Source organism: Pseudochaenichthys georgianus, chromosome 22, assembly GCF_902827115.2.
Source record: "Pseudochaenichthys georgianus chromosome 22, fPseGeo1.2, whole genome shotgun sequence".
Classification (NCBI taxonomy): domain Eukaryota; kingdom Metazoa; phylum Chordata; class Actinopteri; order Perciformes; family Channichthyidae; genus Pseudochaenichthys; species Pseudochaenichthys georgianus.
In genome coordinates, this window is record NC_047524.1 from 31,743,067 (window position 1) to 31,762,461 (window position 19,395).

General features: G+C 43.5%; 1 protein-coding gene across 1 annotated transcript in view; it reads right to left on the reverse strand.

Annotated features, from left to right (window-relative positions):
- atp10d (ATPase phospholipid transporting 10D) overlaps positions 1 to 19,395 on the reverse strand; it is a 61,273-nt gene that overhangs the window by 14,327 nt on the left and 27,551 nt on the right. Inside the window, 8 exon segments of the mRNA XM_071207264.1 lie at positions 22 to 213; positions 1,048 to 1,250; positions 2,526 to 2,778; positions 11,875 to 11,987; positions 13,866 to 13,997; positions 16,834 to 16,940; positions 17,484 to 17,569; positions 18,163 to 18,367. Coding sequence (XP_071063365.1) covers positions 22 to 213; positions 1,048 to 1,250; positions 2,526 to 2,778; positions 11,875 to 11,987; positions 13,866 to 13,997; positions 16,834 to 16,940; positions 17,484 to 17,569; positions 18,163 to 18,367 — 1,291 coding nt within the window.

Genomic DNA, 19,395 nt, shown 5'->3' on the forward strand with positions numbered 1-19,395 from the left:
GTGAAGGTAACATGTACCCACCACGTGTGGCGGCCGGCTGGCAGAGGACACCACCACGCTGTTACAGAGGGCCAGGGCCAGGAAGAAGTCCGTGATGTAGGTGAGCTCCAGGCTGGAGGGGGCCCCGGAGGAGCCGTCACTCAGGGCCAGCGCAGGGGAGAGGAACCAGTTGAGCTTCCTCACCAGCTCAGGGTCCGGCAGCACCTCCTTCGCCTGCACACACACACACACACACACACACACACACACACACACACACAACACACACACACACACACACACACACACACACACACACACACACACACACACACACACACACACACACACACCACACACACACACACACACACCACACACACACACACACACACACACACACACACACACACACACACACACACACACACACACACACACACACACACACAGAGCATGGCATCACACTGCAGCTAGGGCATGTGTCTCACACGGACAGGTCACAGTAGAGGGCTGCAGGGATGTGTATTATGTCACCTGACCCAGAAGTTATCACGAGGGTTCCTGGACAGAAAGCAAGGAGATCTTTCCACAGAAGCCAATAGCTGATGTTTGGCTGTGTACGATAAGGACTACATGGCGGCTGTGTGCCTTCAGGTCCCATTGCTCAGCTAAAGGCGGTACGGTGTTTGGCGTCTAGTCCTCTCATGTAGCCACGCCCACTTGTGAGGAACCGCCCTCCTTGTGACATCAAAGCTTCAGACATTGAAACGTGTTGTATTTACTGATGTCATGTATGTAAAGATATCATACGTTTGTATTACCCACAGACCTTATTCAGGACACTAACCAACAACTCATTACAAAAAACCTTCATTTCTAAACAAGAAGTGCTAAAGTGCTGACTAATGTTCAGGTTCAGGACTCGTTCCTGCACCAGTGTGTGTGTGTGTGTGTGTGTGTGTGTGTGTGTGTGTGTGTGTGTGTGTGTGTGTGTGTGTGTGTGTGTGTGTGTGTGTGTGCGTGTGTGTGTGTGGGTGTGCATCACTGTGTGTGTGACAGACTGACCACGCGGCTGCAGAAGGCTCTGGCGCTGGGCTGGCTGTGATTGGTCAGCTTCTCCTCCTCCTCCTCCTCCTCAGCGGTGAGTGTGTGCGGAGACACGGAGCTGTGTCTGCAGCTCAGAGATCTGCTGCGGCCCGACTGCGGGGTCCCCGAGCGACCGGACCCCTCCTCACTCCTGTCAGCCTCATACACCTCCAGCCTCCGAGCTGACACACACACACACACACACACACACACAACACACACACACACACACACACACACACACACACACACACACACACACACACACACACACACACACACACACACACACACACACACACACACACGAATAATAAGGCGTAATAATCGGGCAGTTCAATGTGTAGAGGTGTGTGTGTGTGTGTTTAAAACAAAGCACTGCAGTCGCTCTTTAGCTGTTCTAATGAAGGTAAACACAGTGAAGGCACAGCTCCACTTCCTACTTGGCGAACCGGTAAACGTATCTCTTGCGCACGAGAAATATATATACACACACACACACACACTCTAATATGGACCCGTGCACTTATAAACAGATAATAACATGGTATTGATATATGAGGTGTGACTGATGGTTTAATTTGTCTCACTTAGTTGTTGTTGTTGTTGTTGTTGTTGTGATGTCACCCTCTATCTCTCACCTGCCTCTCGTTTCATTGAAGATATTTGCTCTAATGTTTGTCCAGCATCGCAATATCTGTCTTTTGAAATATGTGGTCAGTACTAGGTATCTTAACAAAACAAAGTCTTGTTAGCTAATCTGACGGCTGCAAAGAAAAATAATTGCACTGCTTAAAAGTCCCGTAATGACCTGATCATCACACGCTGGGTATGGTATAAGTCTGTCAGCGTTAGAGCTATCGTTATGTTTGGTGCACGGCTGCTGATTTTCTTATTTCGATTTCATCAATATTTACGTTTCAATGCAGCTACTTTTCTTCTCTCTGTGTGCATTTTTGATTAAAAAAAATATATATTTTCTGATGCCTTTTTGTCTTTCCACACGGAAAGCAGTTGAAACCAGCGATGGGAATGTCCTCGTCTTATGTGATACTGTATTTATATCATTTCCCATTAAACTTGAAGGCTATCTGACACACTGAAAAGCAGCTGAAGTCTCCTGAAAGGACACGTCTTGTATAAGTGTATTGTTTCCAAACACTCACGGTGCTGGTTGAGGACATGTCTACAGTTTGAATATGGAGACATTTCACCTTCACTTGTTTGATGTTGCAGTGGATTACAGAGTTCATGTTGTCCTGTCCTTCACACAGAATAGCCAATGGTAAGTTGAGTCTATTGGACAGCTGTGTTCTTGGCGCTCCCCATTCCCCAGATTGCCTGTCAGCTAATTGCATTAAACATATCTCATTGTTCCTGCTGGAGCTCTAATTGGGCCGTTCCTTTGTCTGCACCAAAGGGGGCGAAAAGACAAAGTGTATATTATCGGTGCTTACCGTTTTCCTCGTGAGGATACTCCACCCCGTAGATACTACACTGGCGGAACACCATCTTGTTCTCCGTCAGAGTTCCCGTCTTATCAGAGAACAGGTACTGGATCTGACCCAGGTCCTCTGTGATGTTCAGGGCCCGGCACTGGACCCTAGAGTCCAGCTGCTGGTGGTACAGGGCTAGGTCATTGTGGATGAAGTAGATCTGGCCCAGTTTCACCACCTCAATGGACACGTACAGAGAGATGGGGATCAGCACCTGCAGCAGAGAGGGGCACAGTATTGTGTGTAGATCATGTTCCGTATCGCGGGGCAGTTGGGCGATGCAGTGATGGCATATGTTTGAGGGCCGGAAAGTTAGCATGGGAAGAAAAACATTGAGCATACTTCCAAGTTTTGCTTAGCAGGATACTTCTTGTTAAAGGTCCCCTGTTATACTGTCTCTCATCAATATATACAGATATCTACAGAGCCTGCCTCTGATTGGCTGACACACCAAACAGATCACTGCAGCATCCCCTCTGTTTCAGCCCTGTTTCCAAAGTGCTGATTCTCTGTCTGTTACTTTAGATGAAAATAAGGAGCCCCTCCCCACGCCCCTCTGAGAGACATTTGGTTACAAAGAACTCAACCGTGCTCTAGAGGAGATTCAGGTGATAAGGGGGGGGGGGGGGATACCTTGGTTGCTGATTGGCTAACGGTTACACAAGACAACACATCGTGATGACATCATCAAGTGGCCGAAATCTGATCAGCTCATTTTCAGACAGGTTTTTATAGAAATGGATCAAAAAGAGAGAAAATCTTTGTTCCTGAAACTTTCAGAGTCTCTTTCCACAGAGGGGACACATGTTGATGTAGAAGAGACATGGAGAAGAGGGGACACATGTTGATGTAGAAGAGACATGGAGAAGAGGGGACACATGTTGATGTAGAAGAGACATGAAGAAGAGGGGACACATGTTGATGTAGAAGAGACATGGAGAAGAGGGGACACATGTTGATGTAGAAGAGACATGGAGAAGAGGGGACACATGTTGATGTAGAAGAGACATGAAGAAGAGGGGACACATGTTGATGTAGAAGAGACATGGAGAAGAGGGGACACATGTTGATGTAGAAGAGACATGAAGAAGAGGGGACACATGTTGATGTAGAAGAGACATGGAGAAGAGGGGACACATGTTGATGTAGAAGAGACATGAAGAAGAGGGGACACATGTTGATGTAGAAGAGACATGGAGAAGAGGGGACACATGTTGATGTAGAAGAGACATGGAGAAGAGGGGACACATGTTGATGTAGAAGAGACATGAAGAAGAGGGGACACATGTTGATGTAGAAGAGACATGGAGAAGAGGGGACACATGTTGATGTAGAAGAGACATGGAGAAGAGGGGACACATGTTGATGTAGAAGAGACATGAAGAAGAGGGGACACATGTTGATGTAGAAGAGACATGAAGAAGAGGGGACACATGTTGATGTAGAAGAGACATGGAGAAGAGGGGACACATGTTGATGTAGAAGAGACATGAAGAAGAGGGGACACATGTTGATGTAGAAGAGACATGGAGAAGAGGGGACACATGTTGATGTAGAAGAGACATGGAGAAGAGGGGACACATGTTGATGTAGAAGAGACATGAAGAAGAGGGGACACATGTTGATGTAGAAGAGACATGGAGAAGAGGGGACACGTGTTGATGTAGAAGAGACGTGAAGAAGAGGGGACACATGTTGATGTAGAAGAGACATGGAGAAGAGGGGACACGTGTTGATGTAGAAGAGACGTGAAGAAGAGGGGACACATGTTGATGTAGAAGAGACATGGAGAAGAGGGGACACGTGTCGATGTAGAAGAGACATGGAGAAGAGGGGACACGTGTTGATGTAGAAGAGACGTGAAGAAGAGGGGACACATGTTGATGTAGAAGAGACATGGAGAAGAGGGGACACGTGTTGATGTAGAAGAGACATGAAGAAGAGGGGACACATGTTGATGTAGAGAGACGTGAAGAAGAGGGGACACATGTTGATGTAGAAGAGACATGAAGAAGAGGGGACACGTGTTGATGTAGAAGAGACATGAAGAAGAGGGGACACGTGTTGATGTAGAAGAGACGTGAAGAAGAGGGGACACATGTTGATGTAGAAGAGACATGAAGAAGAGGGGACACGTGTTGATGTAGAAGAGACGTGAAGAAGAGGGGACACATGTTGATGTAGAAGAGACATGAAGAAGAGGGGACACGTGTTGATGTAGAAGAGACATGAAGAAGAGGGGACACGTGTTGATGTAGAAGAGACATGAAGAAGAGGGGACACATGTTGATGTAGAAGAGACATGAAGAAGAGGGGACACATGTTGATGTAGAAGAGACATGAAGAAGAGGGGACACATGTTGATGTAGAAGAGACACGAAGAAGAGGGGACACATGTTGATGTAGAAGAGACACGAAGAAGAGGGGACACATGTTGATGTAGAAGAGACACGAAGAAGAGGGGACACATGTTGATGTAGAAGAGACACGAAGAAGAGGGGACACGTGTTGATGTAGAAGAGACATGAAGAAGAGGGGACACGTGTTGATGTAGAAGAGACATGAAGAAGAGGGGACACATGTTGATGTAGAAGAGACATGAAGAAGAGGGGACACATGTTGATGTAGAAGAGACATGAAGAAGAGGGGACACATGTTGATGTAGAAGAGACATGAAGAAGAGGGGACACATGTTGATGTAGAAGAGACATGGAGAAGAGGGGACACATGTTGATGTAGAAGAGACATGGAGAAGAGGGGACACATGTTGATGTAGAAGAGACATGAAGAAGAGGGGACACATGTTGATGTAGAAGAGACATGGAGAAGAGGGGACACGTGTTGATGTAGAAGAGACGTGAAGAAGAGGGGACACATGTTGATGTAGAAGAGACATGGAGAAGAGGGGACACGTGTTGATGTAGAAGAGACGTGAAGAAGAGGGGACACATGTTGATGTAGAAGAGACATGGAGAAGAGGGGACACGTGTCGATGTAGAAGAGACATGGAGAAGAGGGGGACACGTGTTGATGTAGAAGAGACGTGAAGAAGAGGGGACACATGTTGATGTAGAAGAGACATGGAGAAGAGGGGACACGTGTTGATGTAGAAGAGACATGAAGAAGAGGGGACACATGTTGATGTAGAAGAGACGTGAAGAAGAGGGGACACATGTTGATGTAGAAGAGACATGAAGAAGAGGGGACACGTGTTGATGTAGAAGAGACATGAAGAAGAGGGGACACGTGTTGATGTAGAAGAGACGTGAAGAAGAGGGGACACATGTTGATGTAGAAGAGACATGAAGAAGAGGGGACACGTGTTGATGTAGAAGAGACGTGAAGAAGAGGGGACACATGTTGATGTAGAAGAGACATGAAGAAGAGGGGACACGTGTTGATGTAGAAGAGACATGAAGAAGAGGGGACACGTGTTGATGTAGAAGAGACATGAAGAAGAGGGGACACATGTTGATGTAGAAGAGACATGAAGAAGAGGGGACACATGTTGATGTAGAAGAGACATGAAGAAGAGGGGACACATGTTGATGTAGAAGAGACACGAAGAAGAGGGGACACATGTTGATGTAGAAGAGACACGAAGAAGAGGGGACACATGTTGATGTAGAAGAGACACGAAGAAGAGGGGACACATGTTGATGTAGAAGAGACACGAAGAAGAGGGGACACGTGTTGATGTAGAAGAGACATGAAGAAGAGGGGACACGTGTTGATGTAGAAGAGACATGAAGAAGAGGGGACACATGTTGATGTAGAAGAGACATGAAGAAGAGGGGACACATGTTGATGTAGAAGAGACATGAAGAACAGGGGACACATGTTGATGTAGAAGAGACATGAAGAAGAGGGGACACATGTTGATGTAGAAGAGACATGGAGAAGAGGGGACACATGTTGATGTAGAAGAGACATGGAGAAGAGGGGACACATGTTGATGTAGAAGAGACATGAAGAAGAGGAGACACATGTTGATGTAGAAGATACATGGAGAAGAGGGGACACATGTTGATGTAGAAGAGACATGAAGAAGAGGGGACACATGTTGATGTAGAAGAGACATGAAGAAGAGGGGACACATGTTGATGTATAAGAGACATGAAGAAGAGGGGACACATGTTGATGTAGAAGAGACATGAAGAAGAGGGGACACATGTTGATGTAGAAGAGACATGAAGAAGAGGGGACACATGTTGATGTAGAAGAGACATGAAGAAGAGGGGACACATGTTGATGTAGAAGAGACATGGAGAAGAGGGGACACATGTTGATGTAGAAGAGACATGAAGAAGAGGGGACACATGTTGATGTAGAAGAGACATGAAGAAGAGGGGACACATGTTGATGTAGAAGAGACATGAAGAAGGTCGATGTAGAAGAGACATGGAGAAGAGGGGACACGTGTTGATGTAGAAGAGACATGAAGAAGAGGGGACACGTGTTGATGTAGAAGAGACATGAAGAAGAGGGGACACGTGTTGATGTAGAAGAGACATGAAGAAGAGGGGACACATGTTGATGTAGAAGAGACATGAAGAAGAGGGGACACATGTTGATGTAGAAGAGACATGAAGAAGAGGGGACACATGTTGATGTAGAAGAGACATGAAGAAGAGGGGGACACATGTTGATGTAGAAGAGACATGAAGAAGAGGGGGACACATGTTGATGTAGAAGAGACATGAAGAAGAGGGGACACATGTTGATGTAGAAGAGACATGAAGAAGAGGGGACACATGTTGATGTAGAAGAGACACGAAGAAGAGGGGACACATGTTGATGTAGAAGAGACACGAAGAAGAGGGGACACGTGTTGATGTAGAAGAGACACGAAGAAGAGGGGACACGTGTTGATGTAGAAGAGACACGAAGAAGAGGGGACACATGTTGATGTAGAAGAGACATGAAGAAGAGGGGACACATGTTGATGTAGAAGAGACACGAAGAAGAGGGGACACGTGTTGATGTAGAAGAGACACGAAGAAGAGGGGACACGTGTTGATGTAGAAGATACATGAAGAAGAGGGGACACATGTTGATGTAGAAGAGACACGAAGAAGAGGGGACAACATGTTGATGTAGAAGAGACATGAAGAAGAGGGGACACATGTTGATGTAGAAGAGACATGAAGAAGAGGGGACACATGTTGATGTAGAAGAGACACGAAGAAGAGGGGACACATGTTGATGTAGAAGAGACACTGAAGAAGAGGGGACACATGTTGATGTAGAAGAGACATGAAGAAGAGGGGACACATGTTGATGTAGAAGAGACATGAAGAAGAGGGGACACATGTTGATGTAGAAGAGACATGAAGAAGAGGGGACACATGTTGATGTAGAAGAGACATGAAGAAGAGGGGACACATGTTGATGTAGAAGAGACATGGAAGAAGAGGGGACACATGTTGATGTAGAAGAGACATGGAGAAGAGGGGACACATGTTGATGTAGAAGAGACATGGAGAAGAGGGGACACATGTTGATGTAGAAGAGACATGGAAGAAGAGGGGACACATGTTGATGTAGAAGAGACATGAAGAAGAGGGGACACATGTTTGATGTAGAAGAGACATGGAAGAAGAGGGGACACATGTTGATGTAGAAGAGACATGAAGAAGAGGGGACACATGTTGATGTAGAAGAGACATGAAGAAGAGGGGACACATGTTGATGTAGAAGAGACATGAAGAAGAGGGGACACATGTTGATGTAGAAGAGACATGAAGAAGAGGGGACACATGTTGATGTAGAAGAGACATGAGAAGAGGGGACACATGTTGATGTAGAAGAGACATGGAGAAGAGGGGACACATGTTGATGTAGAAGAGACATGAAGAAGAGGGGACACATGTTGATGTAGAAGAGACATGAAGAAGAGGGGACACGTGTTGATGTAGAAGAGACGTGAAGAAGAGGGGACACGTGTTGATGTAGAAGAGACGTGAAGAAGAGGGGACACGTGTTGATGTAGAAGAGACGTGAAGAAGAGGGGACACGTGTTGATGTAGAAGAGACGTGAAGAAGAGGGGACACGTGTTGATGTAGAAGAGACATAAAGAAGAGGAGACACGTGTTGATGTAGAAGAGACGTGAAGAAGAGGAGACACGTGTTGATGTAGAAGAGACGTGAAGAAGAGGGGACACATGTTGATGTAGAAGAGACATGGAGAAGAGGGGACACATGTTGGTGTAGAAGAGACATGAAGAAGAGGGGACACATGTTGATGTAGAAGAGACATGAAGAAGAGGGGACACATGTTGATGTATAAGAGACGTGAAGAAGAGGGGACACATGTTGATGTAGAGGAGACGTGAAGAAGAGGGGACACATGTTGATGTAGAAGAGACGTGAAGAAGAGGGGACACATGTTGATGTAGAAGAAACGTGAAGAAGAGGGGACACGTGTTGATGTAGAAGAGACATGGAGAAGAGGGGACACATGTTGATGTAGAAGAGACGTGGAGAAGAGGGGACACGTGTTGATGTAGAAGAGACATGAAGAAGAGGGGACACGTGTTGATGTAGAAGAGACGTGGAGAAGAGGGGACACGTGTTGATGTAGAAGAGACGTGGAGAAGAGGGGACACATGTTGATGTAGAGGAGACGTGAAGAAGAGGGGACACATGTTGATGTAGAAGAGACGTGAAGAAGAGGGGACACATGTTGATGTAGAAGAGACATGAAGAAGAGGGGACACATGTTGATGTAGAAGAGACATGAAGAAGAGGGGACACATGTTGATGTAGTGAGACATGAAGAAGAGGGGACACATGTTGATGTAGAAGAGACATGGAGAAGAGGGGACACATGTTGATGTAGAAGAGACATGAAGAAGAGGGGACACATGTTGATGTAGAAGAGACATGAAGAAGAGGGGACACATGGTGATGTAGAAGAGACATGAAGAAGAGGGGACACGTGTTGATGTAGAAGAGACGTGAAGAAGAGGGGACACGTGTTGATGTAGAAGAGACATGGAGAAGAGGGGACACATGTTGATGTAGAGGAGACGTGAAGAAGAGGGGACACATGTTGATGTAGAGGAGACGTGAAGAAGAGGGGACACATGTTGATGTAGAAGAGGGGACACATGTTGATGTAGAAGAGACATGGAGAAGAGGGGACACATGTTGATGTAGAAGAGACATGAAGAAGAGGGGACACATGTTGATGTAGAAGAGACATGAAGAAGAGGGGACACATGTTGATGTAGAAGAGACATGGAGAAGAGGGGACACATGTTGATGTAGAAGAGACATGGAGAAGAGGGGACACATGTTGATGTAGAAGAGACATGAAGAAGAGGGGACACATGTTGATGTAGAAGAGACATGGAGAAGAGGGGACACATGTTGATGTAGAAGAGACATGGAGAAGAGGGGACACATGTTGGTGTAGAAGAGACATGAAGAAGAGGGGACACATGTTGATGTAGAAGAGACATGAAGAAGAGGGGACACATGTTGATGTATAAGAGACGTGAAGAAGAGGGGACACATGTTGATGTAGAGGAGACGTGAAGAAGAGGGGACACATGTTGATGTAGAAGAGACGTGAAGAAGAGGGGACACATGTTGATGTAGAAGAGACGTGAAGAAGAGGGGACACATGTTGATGTAGAAGAGACATGAAGAAGAGGAGACACATGTTGATGTAGAAGAGACATGAAGAAGAGGGGACACATGTTGATGTAGAAGAGACGTGGAGAAGAGGGGACACGTGTTGATGTAGAAGAGACATGAAGAAGAGGGGACACGTGTTGATGTAGAAGAGACGTGGAGAAGAGGGGACACATGTTGATGTAGAGGAGACGTGAAGAAGAGGGGACACATGTTGATGTAGAAGAGACGTGAAGAAGAGGGGACACATGTTGATGTAGAAGAGACATGAAGAAGAGGGGACACATGTTGATGTAGAAGAGACATGAAGAAGAGGGGACACATGTTGATGTAGTGAGACATGAAGAAGAGGGGACACATGTTGATGTAGAAGAGACATGAAGAAGAGGGGACACGTGTTGATGTAGAAGAGACATGGAGAAGAGGGGACACATGTTGATGTAGAAGAGACATGAAGAAGAGGGGACACATGTTGATGTAGAAGAGACATGAAGAAGAGGGGACACGTGTTGATGTAGAAGAGACATGGAGAAGAGGGGACACATGTTGATGTAGAAGAGACATGAAGAAGAGGGGACACATGTTGATGTAGAAGAGACATGAAGAAGAGGGGACACATGGTGATGTAGAAGAGACATGAAGAAGAGGGGACACGTGTTGATGTAGAAGAGACGTGAAGAAGAGGGGACACGTGTTGATGTAGAAGAGACATGGAGAAGAGGGGACACATGTTGATGTAGAGGAGACGTGAAGAAGAGGGGACACATGTCGATGTAGAGGAGACGTGAAGAAGAGGGGACACATGTTGATGTAGAAGAGGGGACACATGTTGATGTAGAAGAGACATGGAGAAGAGGGGACACGTGTTGATGTAGAAGAGACATGAAGAAGAGGGGACACATGTTGATGTAGAAGAGACATGAAGAAGAGGGGACACATGTTGATGTAGAAGAGACATGGAGAAGAGGGGACACATGTTGATGTAGAAGAGACATGGAGAAGAGGGGATACATGTTGATGTAGAAGAGACATGAAGAAGAGGGGACACATGTTGATGTAGAAGAGACATGGAGAAGAGGGGACACATGTTGATGTAGAAGAGACATGGAGAAGAGGGGACACATGTTGATGTAGAAGAGACATGGAGAAGAGGGGACACGTGTTGATGTAGAAGAGACATGGAGAAGAGGGGACACGTGTTGATGTAGAGGAGACATGGAGAAGAGGGGACACATGTTGATGTAGAAGAGGGGACACATGTTGATGTAGAGGAGACATGAAGAAGAGCATTTTACATGATAGGTACCCTTTAAAGTGTCAATGCAATCTTCAGAAGTAAAAACGTTAGCATGACGTTAGCATGACTTCACCATTGCTAAGCTAAAGGCGGCTAATGTTCGACACTATGAAGTTTAGTTGTCTCACTTAGTCACTTGTGAACAACCACTTTTATCACTGGGGTATTTACTGACATATTTTCTTTTGTAGAACAAAACGTTACAATCTCTTCAGTTTGTGTTAACCACAGACCTTAGTTTTGGCATTTAACCAAACATATGTTTCCTGTGAACAACACATCTGGAAATCAACACTTACTTGCAGCTAACAAGAGTCTTTGATATGATTTAAAACATGGAATTGTTTCTGGTGAAATGGTAACATGTGTACCTGCAGCACAATGATCATAGTCCAGAAGACATAGAATCCAGCCAGGGCGGGAGAAGTCTCCGTCTCCACCTTAAAGACCGGGTCTGTGAGGTTCTGGAGCCAGAGGCCGTGACCTGAAACAGAACACACTGTGAGCAGATACAGACTGAAGCTGGTCTTTTATGCTCCACATGTTCTTATACATTTCTTTCCAGTTAAATAAAAGCAAAATGTCTTCACGTTGCTCTTGTCACAGTTAGCATGATATTTCCTGTAGTTATAGTGAGCAAACTACGTTGATTTTCTCTACGATTAGCATCATATGTTCAATTAGTCTGTTATGGTGATCATCACGTTCATTTTTTGCATAAATGTTAGCACATTTGTTCACATTCTATAGTATAGCTAGAATAGTATGTTCACGTTTCTATAGTTAGCATAACAGGTTCACTTTTCTTAAAGTGGACCTATCATGCTATATTTGAAACACATATTGTAGGGCCATACCGATATAAAACATGTCTGTGAAGTTCTTTTTTCAAAATACCAAACAGATCATGCATTTTAGCCATGCCTCATTTGGCTCTATTTGCTCTTTTCCAGCCCTGTCTTTGCATTGGCTGATTCTGCTTGTGTGGCAGACTACAGCGCCACTTACAGGCCTGGCATATGTACTACAGCGTCTCCAGCGGCCCCGTTTTTAGAGATTTGGGTATGGAGGAAAAGAGAGAGGGTTGTGTTTTCTGACACTTGGTGGGTTCCCTGACACACCGGGGAGGGGACACATATTCATGTATACAAGATGTACAAAAGTGCATTTTGCATGATAGGTCCCCTTTAAGTTATAGTCAGCATGATATGTTCATTTTTCTTTAGTTGTAGTTAGCATAAAATGTAATCTTTTCTCTAGTTATAATTACAATAAACCTTTTGTCAAGTAATAGTTAGCAAAGCATGTTCACATTTCTCTCGTTACAGCTAGCATCATGTGTTCACTGTCCTCTAGCCATATTTGGCATCATTTGCTGACTTTTCTCAAGTTATGATATTAGTAAGCATAGGTATATGTTTATTTATTTATAATCAGCAAAATATGTTAGTTTTTTTTCTAACCAGTCAGCATAATATGCTCTGAGACACAGTAGCGACAGCCTCTGCCCAGCCCACACTGAAGCTGTTCCGCTCCTCCAACCAACAGGAAGCCGGTAATCCTCATTATCATAGAGACGGATACGATCTACCCTCATACCATCTGTGGTCCTATCGTTATCTGGAGGGGAAATGTTTACAACATGATCTACACATATTCAGCAGTAAGAAGGGGTCTTCTCTAAAACAGCTACTCTTCAGACCAGGCCACATGTCTGGACAAGAACAAGACCAGCATGCTTCTCACAGCACCTTGTATGTTGCTTAACATTGCTTACAAAAAGCATTTGCAGGAAACTGCTAAACCATAACTGTTATGTTCTTGTTTTGTATTCAATTTATGAATTTATGTTTATGAATTTGTGTATACATATGTGTATATATATATATATATATATTTATAAATATATAGAGACAATTCCCTTAACTTGCCTGTATATATTATATGAATGATTATATGAATTATTCAAGGTTAAGGTATTCATTTATATTGTATGTTAACGTATATTAAGATGTAAAAAAAAAGTTAAAAAAAGGGAGAAGGGGTCGGATTAAATAAGTGTAAACTTCTTCCGACCCCTTCTCGGACGTGTAATTAGCTAAAGTGTTGTTGTTTATTGTTATCAGACAATGATACTACAGATTATTCAATTATTATTTAAATATTTCGTTTAGTTATTGCATTCATTTGTATAGTACTGTATCATGTCTGTATCATCTTTTGTTTCATTTGTATTTTCTTTGGTTTTACACGCTCGAAACAATAAATAAACTAAACTAACTATTTGTATGTATAATACATTACATTTCTGCTGCTGCCCGCCCACAGCTGTGCAGAGGAGTGAGAGCGGGGGAACACACACCTATAGCCGCAGTGAGACACATGATGAAGAGCAGCAGCACACACCACAGCACCACGGTGTTCAGGTGGCTCTCCAGCTGGCTGCGCTTGTACCGCGGCCCGCTGTTGTTCATCATGGCTTTAGTCTCATGCCCTGCGCCACACAGAGAGAGGAGCACACACACCGTTACAGACAGAGGGCGCACTTCTTCACAGCTCCACCACACACTCAACTGAAGGGCTGTTTTGATCACATATGTCTCATGCGTAAACCTGCTTCTTGTTCCAAACTGACTTTGTGTGTGTGCTTTGTGACTTCATGCATTTAGGCACGTTTATTTATCTCACCCACTTCGACCACAGCTCAAAGGGCTTTCCAACAAACCAAAGTGTTTAAGACAAAAGCAACACGTTGTAAAGTGGCATTTAAAACGGTCATGAAACAGTCAAGAGAGATAGTAGATACAGCGCTGTTTAATAAATGAGTATTCTTTTTATTAAAAGGCACATTTTTCTCATGGAATAGAAAACGAAGGTATGAATGAACATGTTTTTCAAAACTCAAAGAGGTGGGCAGGTTCACTTTCATATCCTAAAAGACAGTGGTCATTTATCAAACACTCATGGAACAATAGTATAACTTTACTCTGGTAACGTATGTGCTGGTTGATAACACGATCTTAAAGTAAAGCCTGCTTTATACCTTATTCTTTTATTTGCTGCAAGTCTGTTTCTTGGCATAAAGTTGAAAGAATAAGACGACACTTTTCATACACTGCCTTTTTGCACCAAGTGTAAGTCGCTTTGGACAAAATATACATATTTAAATTCTTAAATGTAAATATGTATATTTTGACATTCCAAAGACTAGGCTAAACTTAAGCAAAACATACATGAAATGAAACACACAAATGCAATTAGAGTCAGCTGGGCTGTGATAATAAGTCTTCCTCATCCGGCGGCCTGCCGTCCTCCTTCCTGCACGTGGCAGTTCCCACTGTGTTGCCTCTAGCTTGGAATATGATTGTCTAGCCTTTAACCCCTATTAGAGTAATCATATATTATTCTCTGATTCTGACAGATCCAAAGTCCACCCCTTTCTTAGTTACTGTTGCTTGTTCTTGTCGAACTGTTGGTTCGACAAGATTGACAACAAAATGACCCTAGTTTTACTTAGATGGTTCCTCGTTATCAGTTGGAGGAGTTCATCCAATGAATGTCATCCGAAGCCACGTAGGGGGTGCGCACACATACAGATACAGCCTTGATGTTTTGTGGCAAACCATACATGATGTCATTTTGAAACATGTTTCAGGAACCAACATTTCTGTTATTTCCCAAAGTCTCTTTCACATTCCCAGAAAGAGAGGAAGCAAAGCTGGCTGCCGTCGGTCCTCTTGACTGACTGACTGTACAAAGGTGTTACAGCTGCAGCACTAACACTAGCAGATCGTATATGTACACACACCATTTGGCTTTGAGTCTTAACTGATTCATTATGTAGTATTTATATAGTTTTTATTTGTATTTGATTGTAAAATATTTAATTTGAAATTCTGTCCCTATATCTTATTCTTTTTACATGTTTACAGACTTCTGCATTTACTTGGTCACTTACAACATTCTCTGCAACGTTTCTTCTTGCAGTATTTTTATTTTATATTATTTTATTGTTTTAAGTCTTATATAACTATGTTGCTATGTTGGAAGAGCTCAGGAGTTACGATTTGCATTGCCATGTCTACACTGTAGCTACTTTGCATGTGACAATAAAGCCTTTGAATATTGAATAAATAAGACAACACATACATTAGGACATACTGGCTCTGCACACTCAGTACTGTAACTGTAGGGAGACAGGAGATGCAGGCATGTCCTCTCATGTTCAATATACAACAAGAGATCCCTGAATTTCAGCTCAAAACATTATATTTGTTGTTTAGACAGAATGAGTTGGGTCCAGCTCAAATACTCAAATACTGCAGACAGTACGATGCTGGTCGTGGGGGCGGCGCCTGCACCAGCCTACCTGACTGGTTCTACTGTATCACTCCATTCAGAGCAGACACCTTACCTGACTGGTTCTACTGTATCACTCCATTCAGAGGAGACACCCTACCTGACTGGTTCTACTGTATCACTCCATTCAGAGGAGACACCTTACCTGACTGGTTCTACTGTATCACTCCATTCAGAGGAGACAGCTTACCTGACTGGTTCTACTGTATCACTCCATTCAGAGGAGACAGCCTACCTGACTGGTTCTACTGTATCACTCCATTCAGAGCAGACACCTTACCTGACTGGTTCTACTGTATCACTCCATTCAGAGCAGACACCTTACCTGACTGGTTCTACTGTATCACTCCATTCAGAGCAGACACCTTACCTGACTGGTTCTACTGTATCACTCCATTCAGAGCAGACACCAAGCAGCTCGGGTTCACAGACTACAGTACACCTGACACTAACAGTCCGGGACAGGGGGCGGTTTGATTGATGTTGCCTCGGCTGTCGCTGCTATAAGAGCTTTAAGAGAACTGATGAACAAACACTTAACGAGGTCCTGAAGTACCCGGGGTAATGTTTGGTCAAGTTTATGTTTGGTTGATAGTTTTATCGTAAATCAGAATATTCCCATGAAGGATCAGTCAGGTCAATTCTACAAAAATGAAATATTTTTGTATTGTTAATCTGGTGATGTTATCAAAATAAAACATAATGCAGTACTGCACTTAATGAACGTATCTATCTCCTCTGGATTCACGAAGAACATTCATTACGAATGTAATTGGATGTCATGACAACAGAAACAGCCGGTCACCGTTCCCGCTCGTGGGGAACAGACGGCACACACATGTTAGTCATGTAAGTACACGGAAAAGAAGACCTGCAGGATTTCAGATGTGTCTCTCACCACGAGGTCTATCCCTCACAAGGCAGACCCCATGTGGGCAGTGTGTTGACCCTCAGTGTGTGCTTGCTCTCACCCGCGTACACCACGATGCCCACCACGGTCTCCGTGTTGCGCACGGTGCAGCTCCTCAGCAGCAGGTTGTTGTTGTGGAGGCCCACTCGGAGCCCACCGGGGTGCTCCCTGCAGACCGACACAATGCACTTGATTTCAGAGTCAGACGTAGGTTTACACGTGTGAGGAATTGACTTTGTAACACTTAGAGAGTGGAGGTGTGGTTTAGGCAGTGTGGCGGCTTTAGAAGGCTCATGTGGCCTTCTTTTGTTCATTTCAAATATAGCAATATCATACATATATGAATACATAGTTATATGACTTCGGATAGTTTGACTTTGTTTTGAAAGGATGTTATAACAATGTGATGAGGACAATCTGTTGGAATCGGTTTTTCTTTTTGTTACAATGGGATGATAATAATGTCTCAAACATTATAAAACATGAGATATATCTATTAATCCAGACTTATAGATGGCAATATTCCAGAGATACATGTTCCATACATTTCTGAAATGTTCAAACAATCTAGTTTTGATTCAGAAGAAGATACTGTAAGACTGTAGTCACAAAGCAAGGACACATGTTGGCCTCAATGAATATATAGAGATAAGGTCATAATGATCCAATGTGTCCCGGCAGGGTGCTACAGGCAGACGAAGGGGAACGTACACGTAACCTCTGAACCTGCCGAGGTCATTGTTGGGGTTCTCACACTCGATACGACTGTGGAAGCTCTCGAGGGGGGACTCTGCTCCCTGGAAAACACACAGCCACACACCCTCTGGTTAATACTTGACAATTAACTCATAGTCAAGAATAAACATTAATCTCATCGTAAACGATCGAGCTTCCTGACCTACACTAAGTGCAGATCTGATCGGCCTAACTATCCTAATGAGTGGGGAATAAAGGAACACTGCAAATTGGACAACCTTACTTTAAAATGTATTCACCTGTAAAACCTAAGAAATAATGAATGTTGCTTCAAAAAAATCTTTATCACATAAAAGGTAAAGTTTATACATCCATTCTACATTCTACATCTAATGTAAGAGTTCTTGTTTCACCTTATGCTCTGTAGGGTAATGTCATGTAATATTATTACTTTGAGTTTTTATCCTAAAACCCACAGTTGCTTTTCAGGTTACCTGTCTATTACATTACATTTAAAGAAACATACTGTAAATGTGATAAAGTCTACAAGTACTGTTTTGTAAAGTAAAAATAATTCTAAAGTGTTGTCAGTCAGGAAGCAGAATTCACAAATGTATGAGCGCATACAACGTTATTGAAACACAAGGTACGTTATCATGTTTTCACATGGTATTTATCTACTTTATATATTTACCTGCAACGGGAGGTCAGACACCACCTGTCTCTGCTTCAGGTTGGTCTCTCCGTCCAGGTTGGCGGTCTCAATGTAACAAACCCCACGCTGGTCAGAGGAATACAGCAGCAGCATGTCCGCCGGAATGATTTCATTAGAGGACAGACAGACAAAGTCTCCGACTCGCACATCCTGCCAGCGCTGCTCAATGTAGGCCTGCTGCTTACTGTGGGACAATGTGAGAAGAGAAAGAAGAAGCAGCTCAGGAAAAGGATGAAACACTGAGAAAAAGAACAGAGACCACAACATGTTTAATGTACATGAGGTTACAGACAGGACACATTCATACAATGCCAAGAACAATTATGCAGAGTAGTCCATTTTGTGAGGCTTTACAAGCAATCACGCTTTATTTATTTTTTTATTGGGCAGAGTTTAGAAAGATTCCAGGCAGTGGAGGACATGCTAAAATCAATAGCTTTACATTTTGAGGTCCGTCGTGTATGACTTGTTATGATGCAAACAACATGGGCCCAAGATGAAGCCTTGGGGTACTCCACAGGATACAGAAAAGGAAAAATAACAGGTCGATTATAACTGAAACTGATCCATAGAGAATAGAGCAGAAATAAGTCCTAACACGGGAAATGAGTTAGCATTTTAGCACTTCCGGACTCTTCGTATGGAGGTCAAGGTTTTTTTTAATTAGTTTTTGGTTCAATTTCTGAAATAATGTCTGTGGTTAATATAGGCTTACGAGATATTTACGTTTTGTGCAATGACATGACATATGTCTGTGAACAAGTGTCTTACTTGTCTTTTTGTGACTTAAAATAGCGGTTGCTAACAAGGCTAAATGAGACATCTAAACGTCATCACATCCTTTAGCTTAGCGGTGGTGACTTGAAGTCATGTGACCATCATGTAGTTCATTACGTTAGCTTTTTATTTCTGGCGATTGCTTTTATGCTTCAACTATTATAAAGTGGTGCTAATATGTTAAAGTGCACCTTTCATGCTATTTTAAGGCATATATTATGGGTCTCAGATATATGAACATATATAAAAACCTGTGCTTTGCTCAAAACACAAACAGATCATGCATTTTAGACATCCCTCATAAGCCTCTATTCCAGCCCTGTTAGAGAAACGCGGATTTTGGGTCCTGAGCTTGAAAAAATTAAAAAGAGGAGGCGGAGCTAATGCCTGATCAGAATTCAAAGTTGTTATCAAATGCTTCAGAGATCCCACACA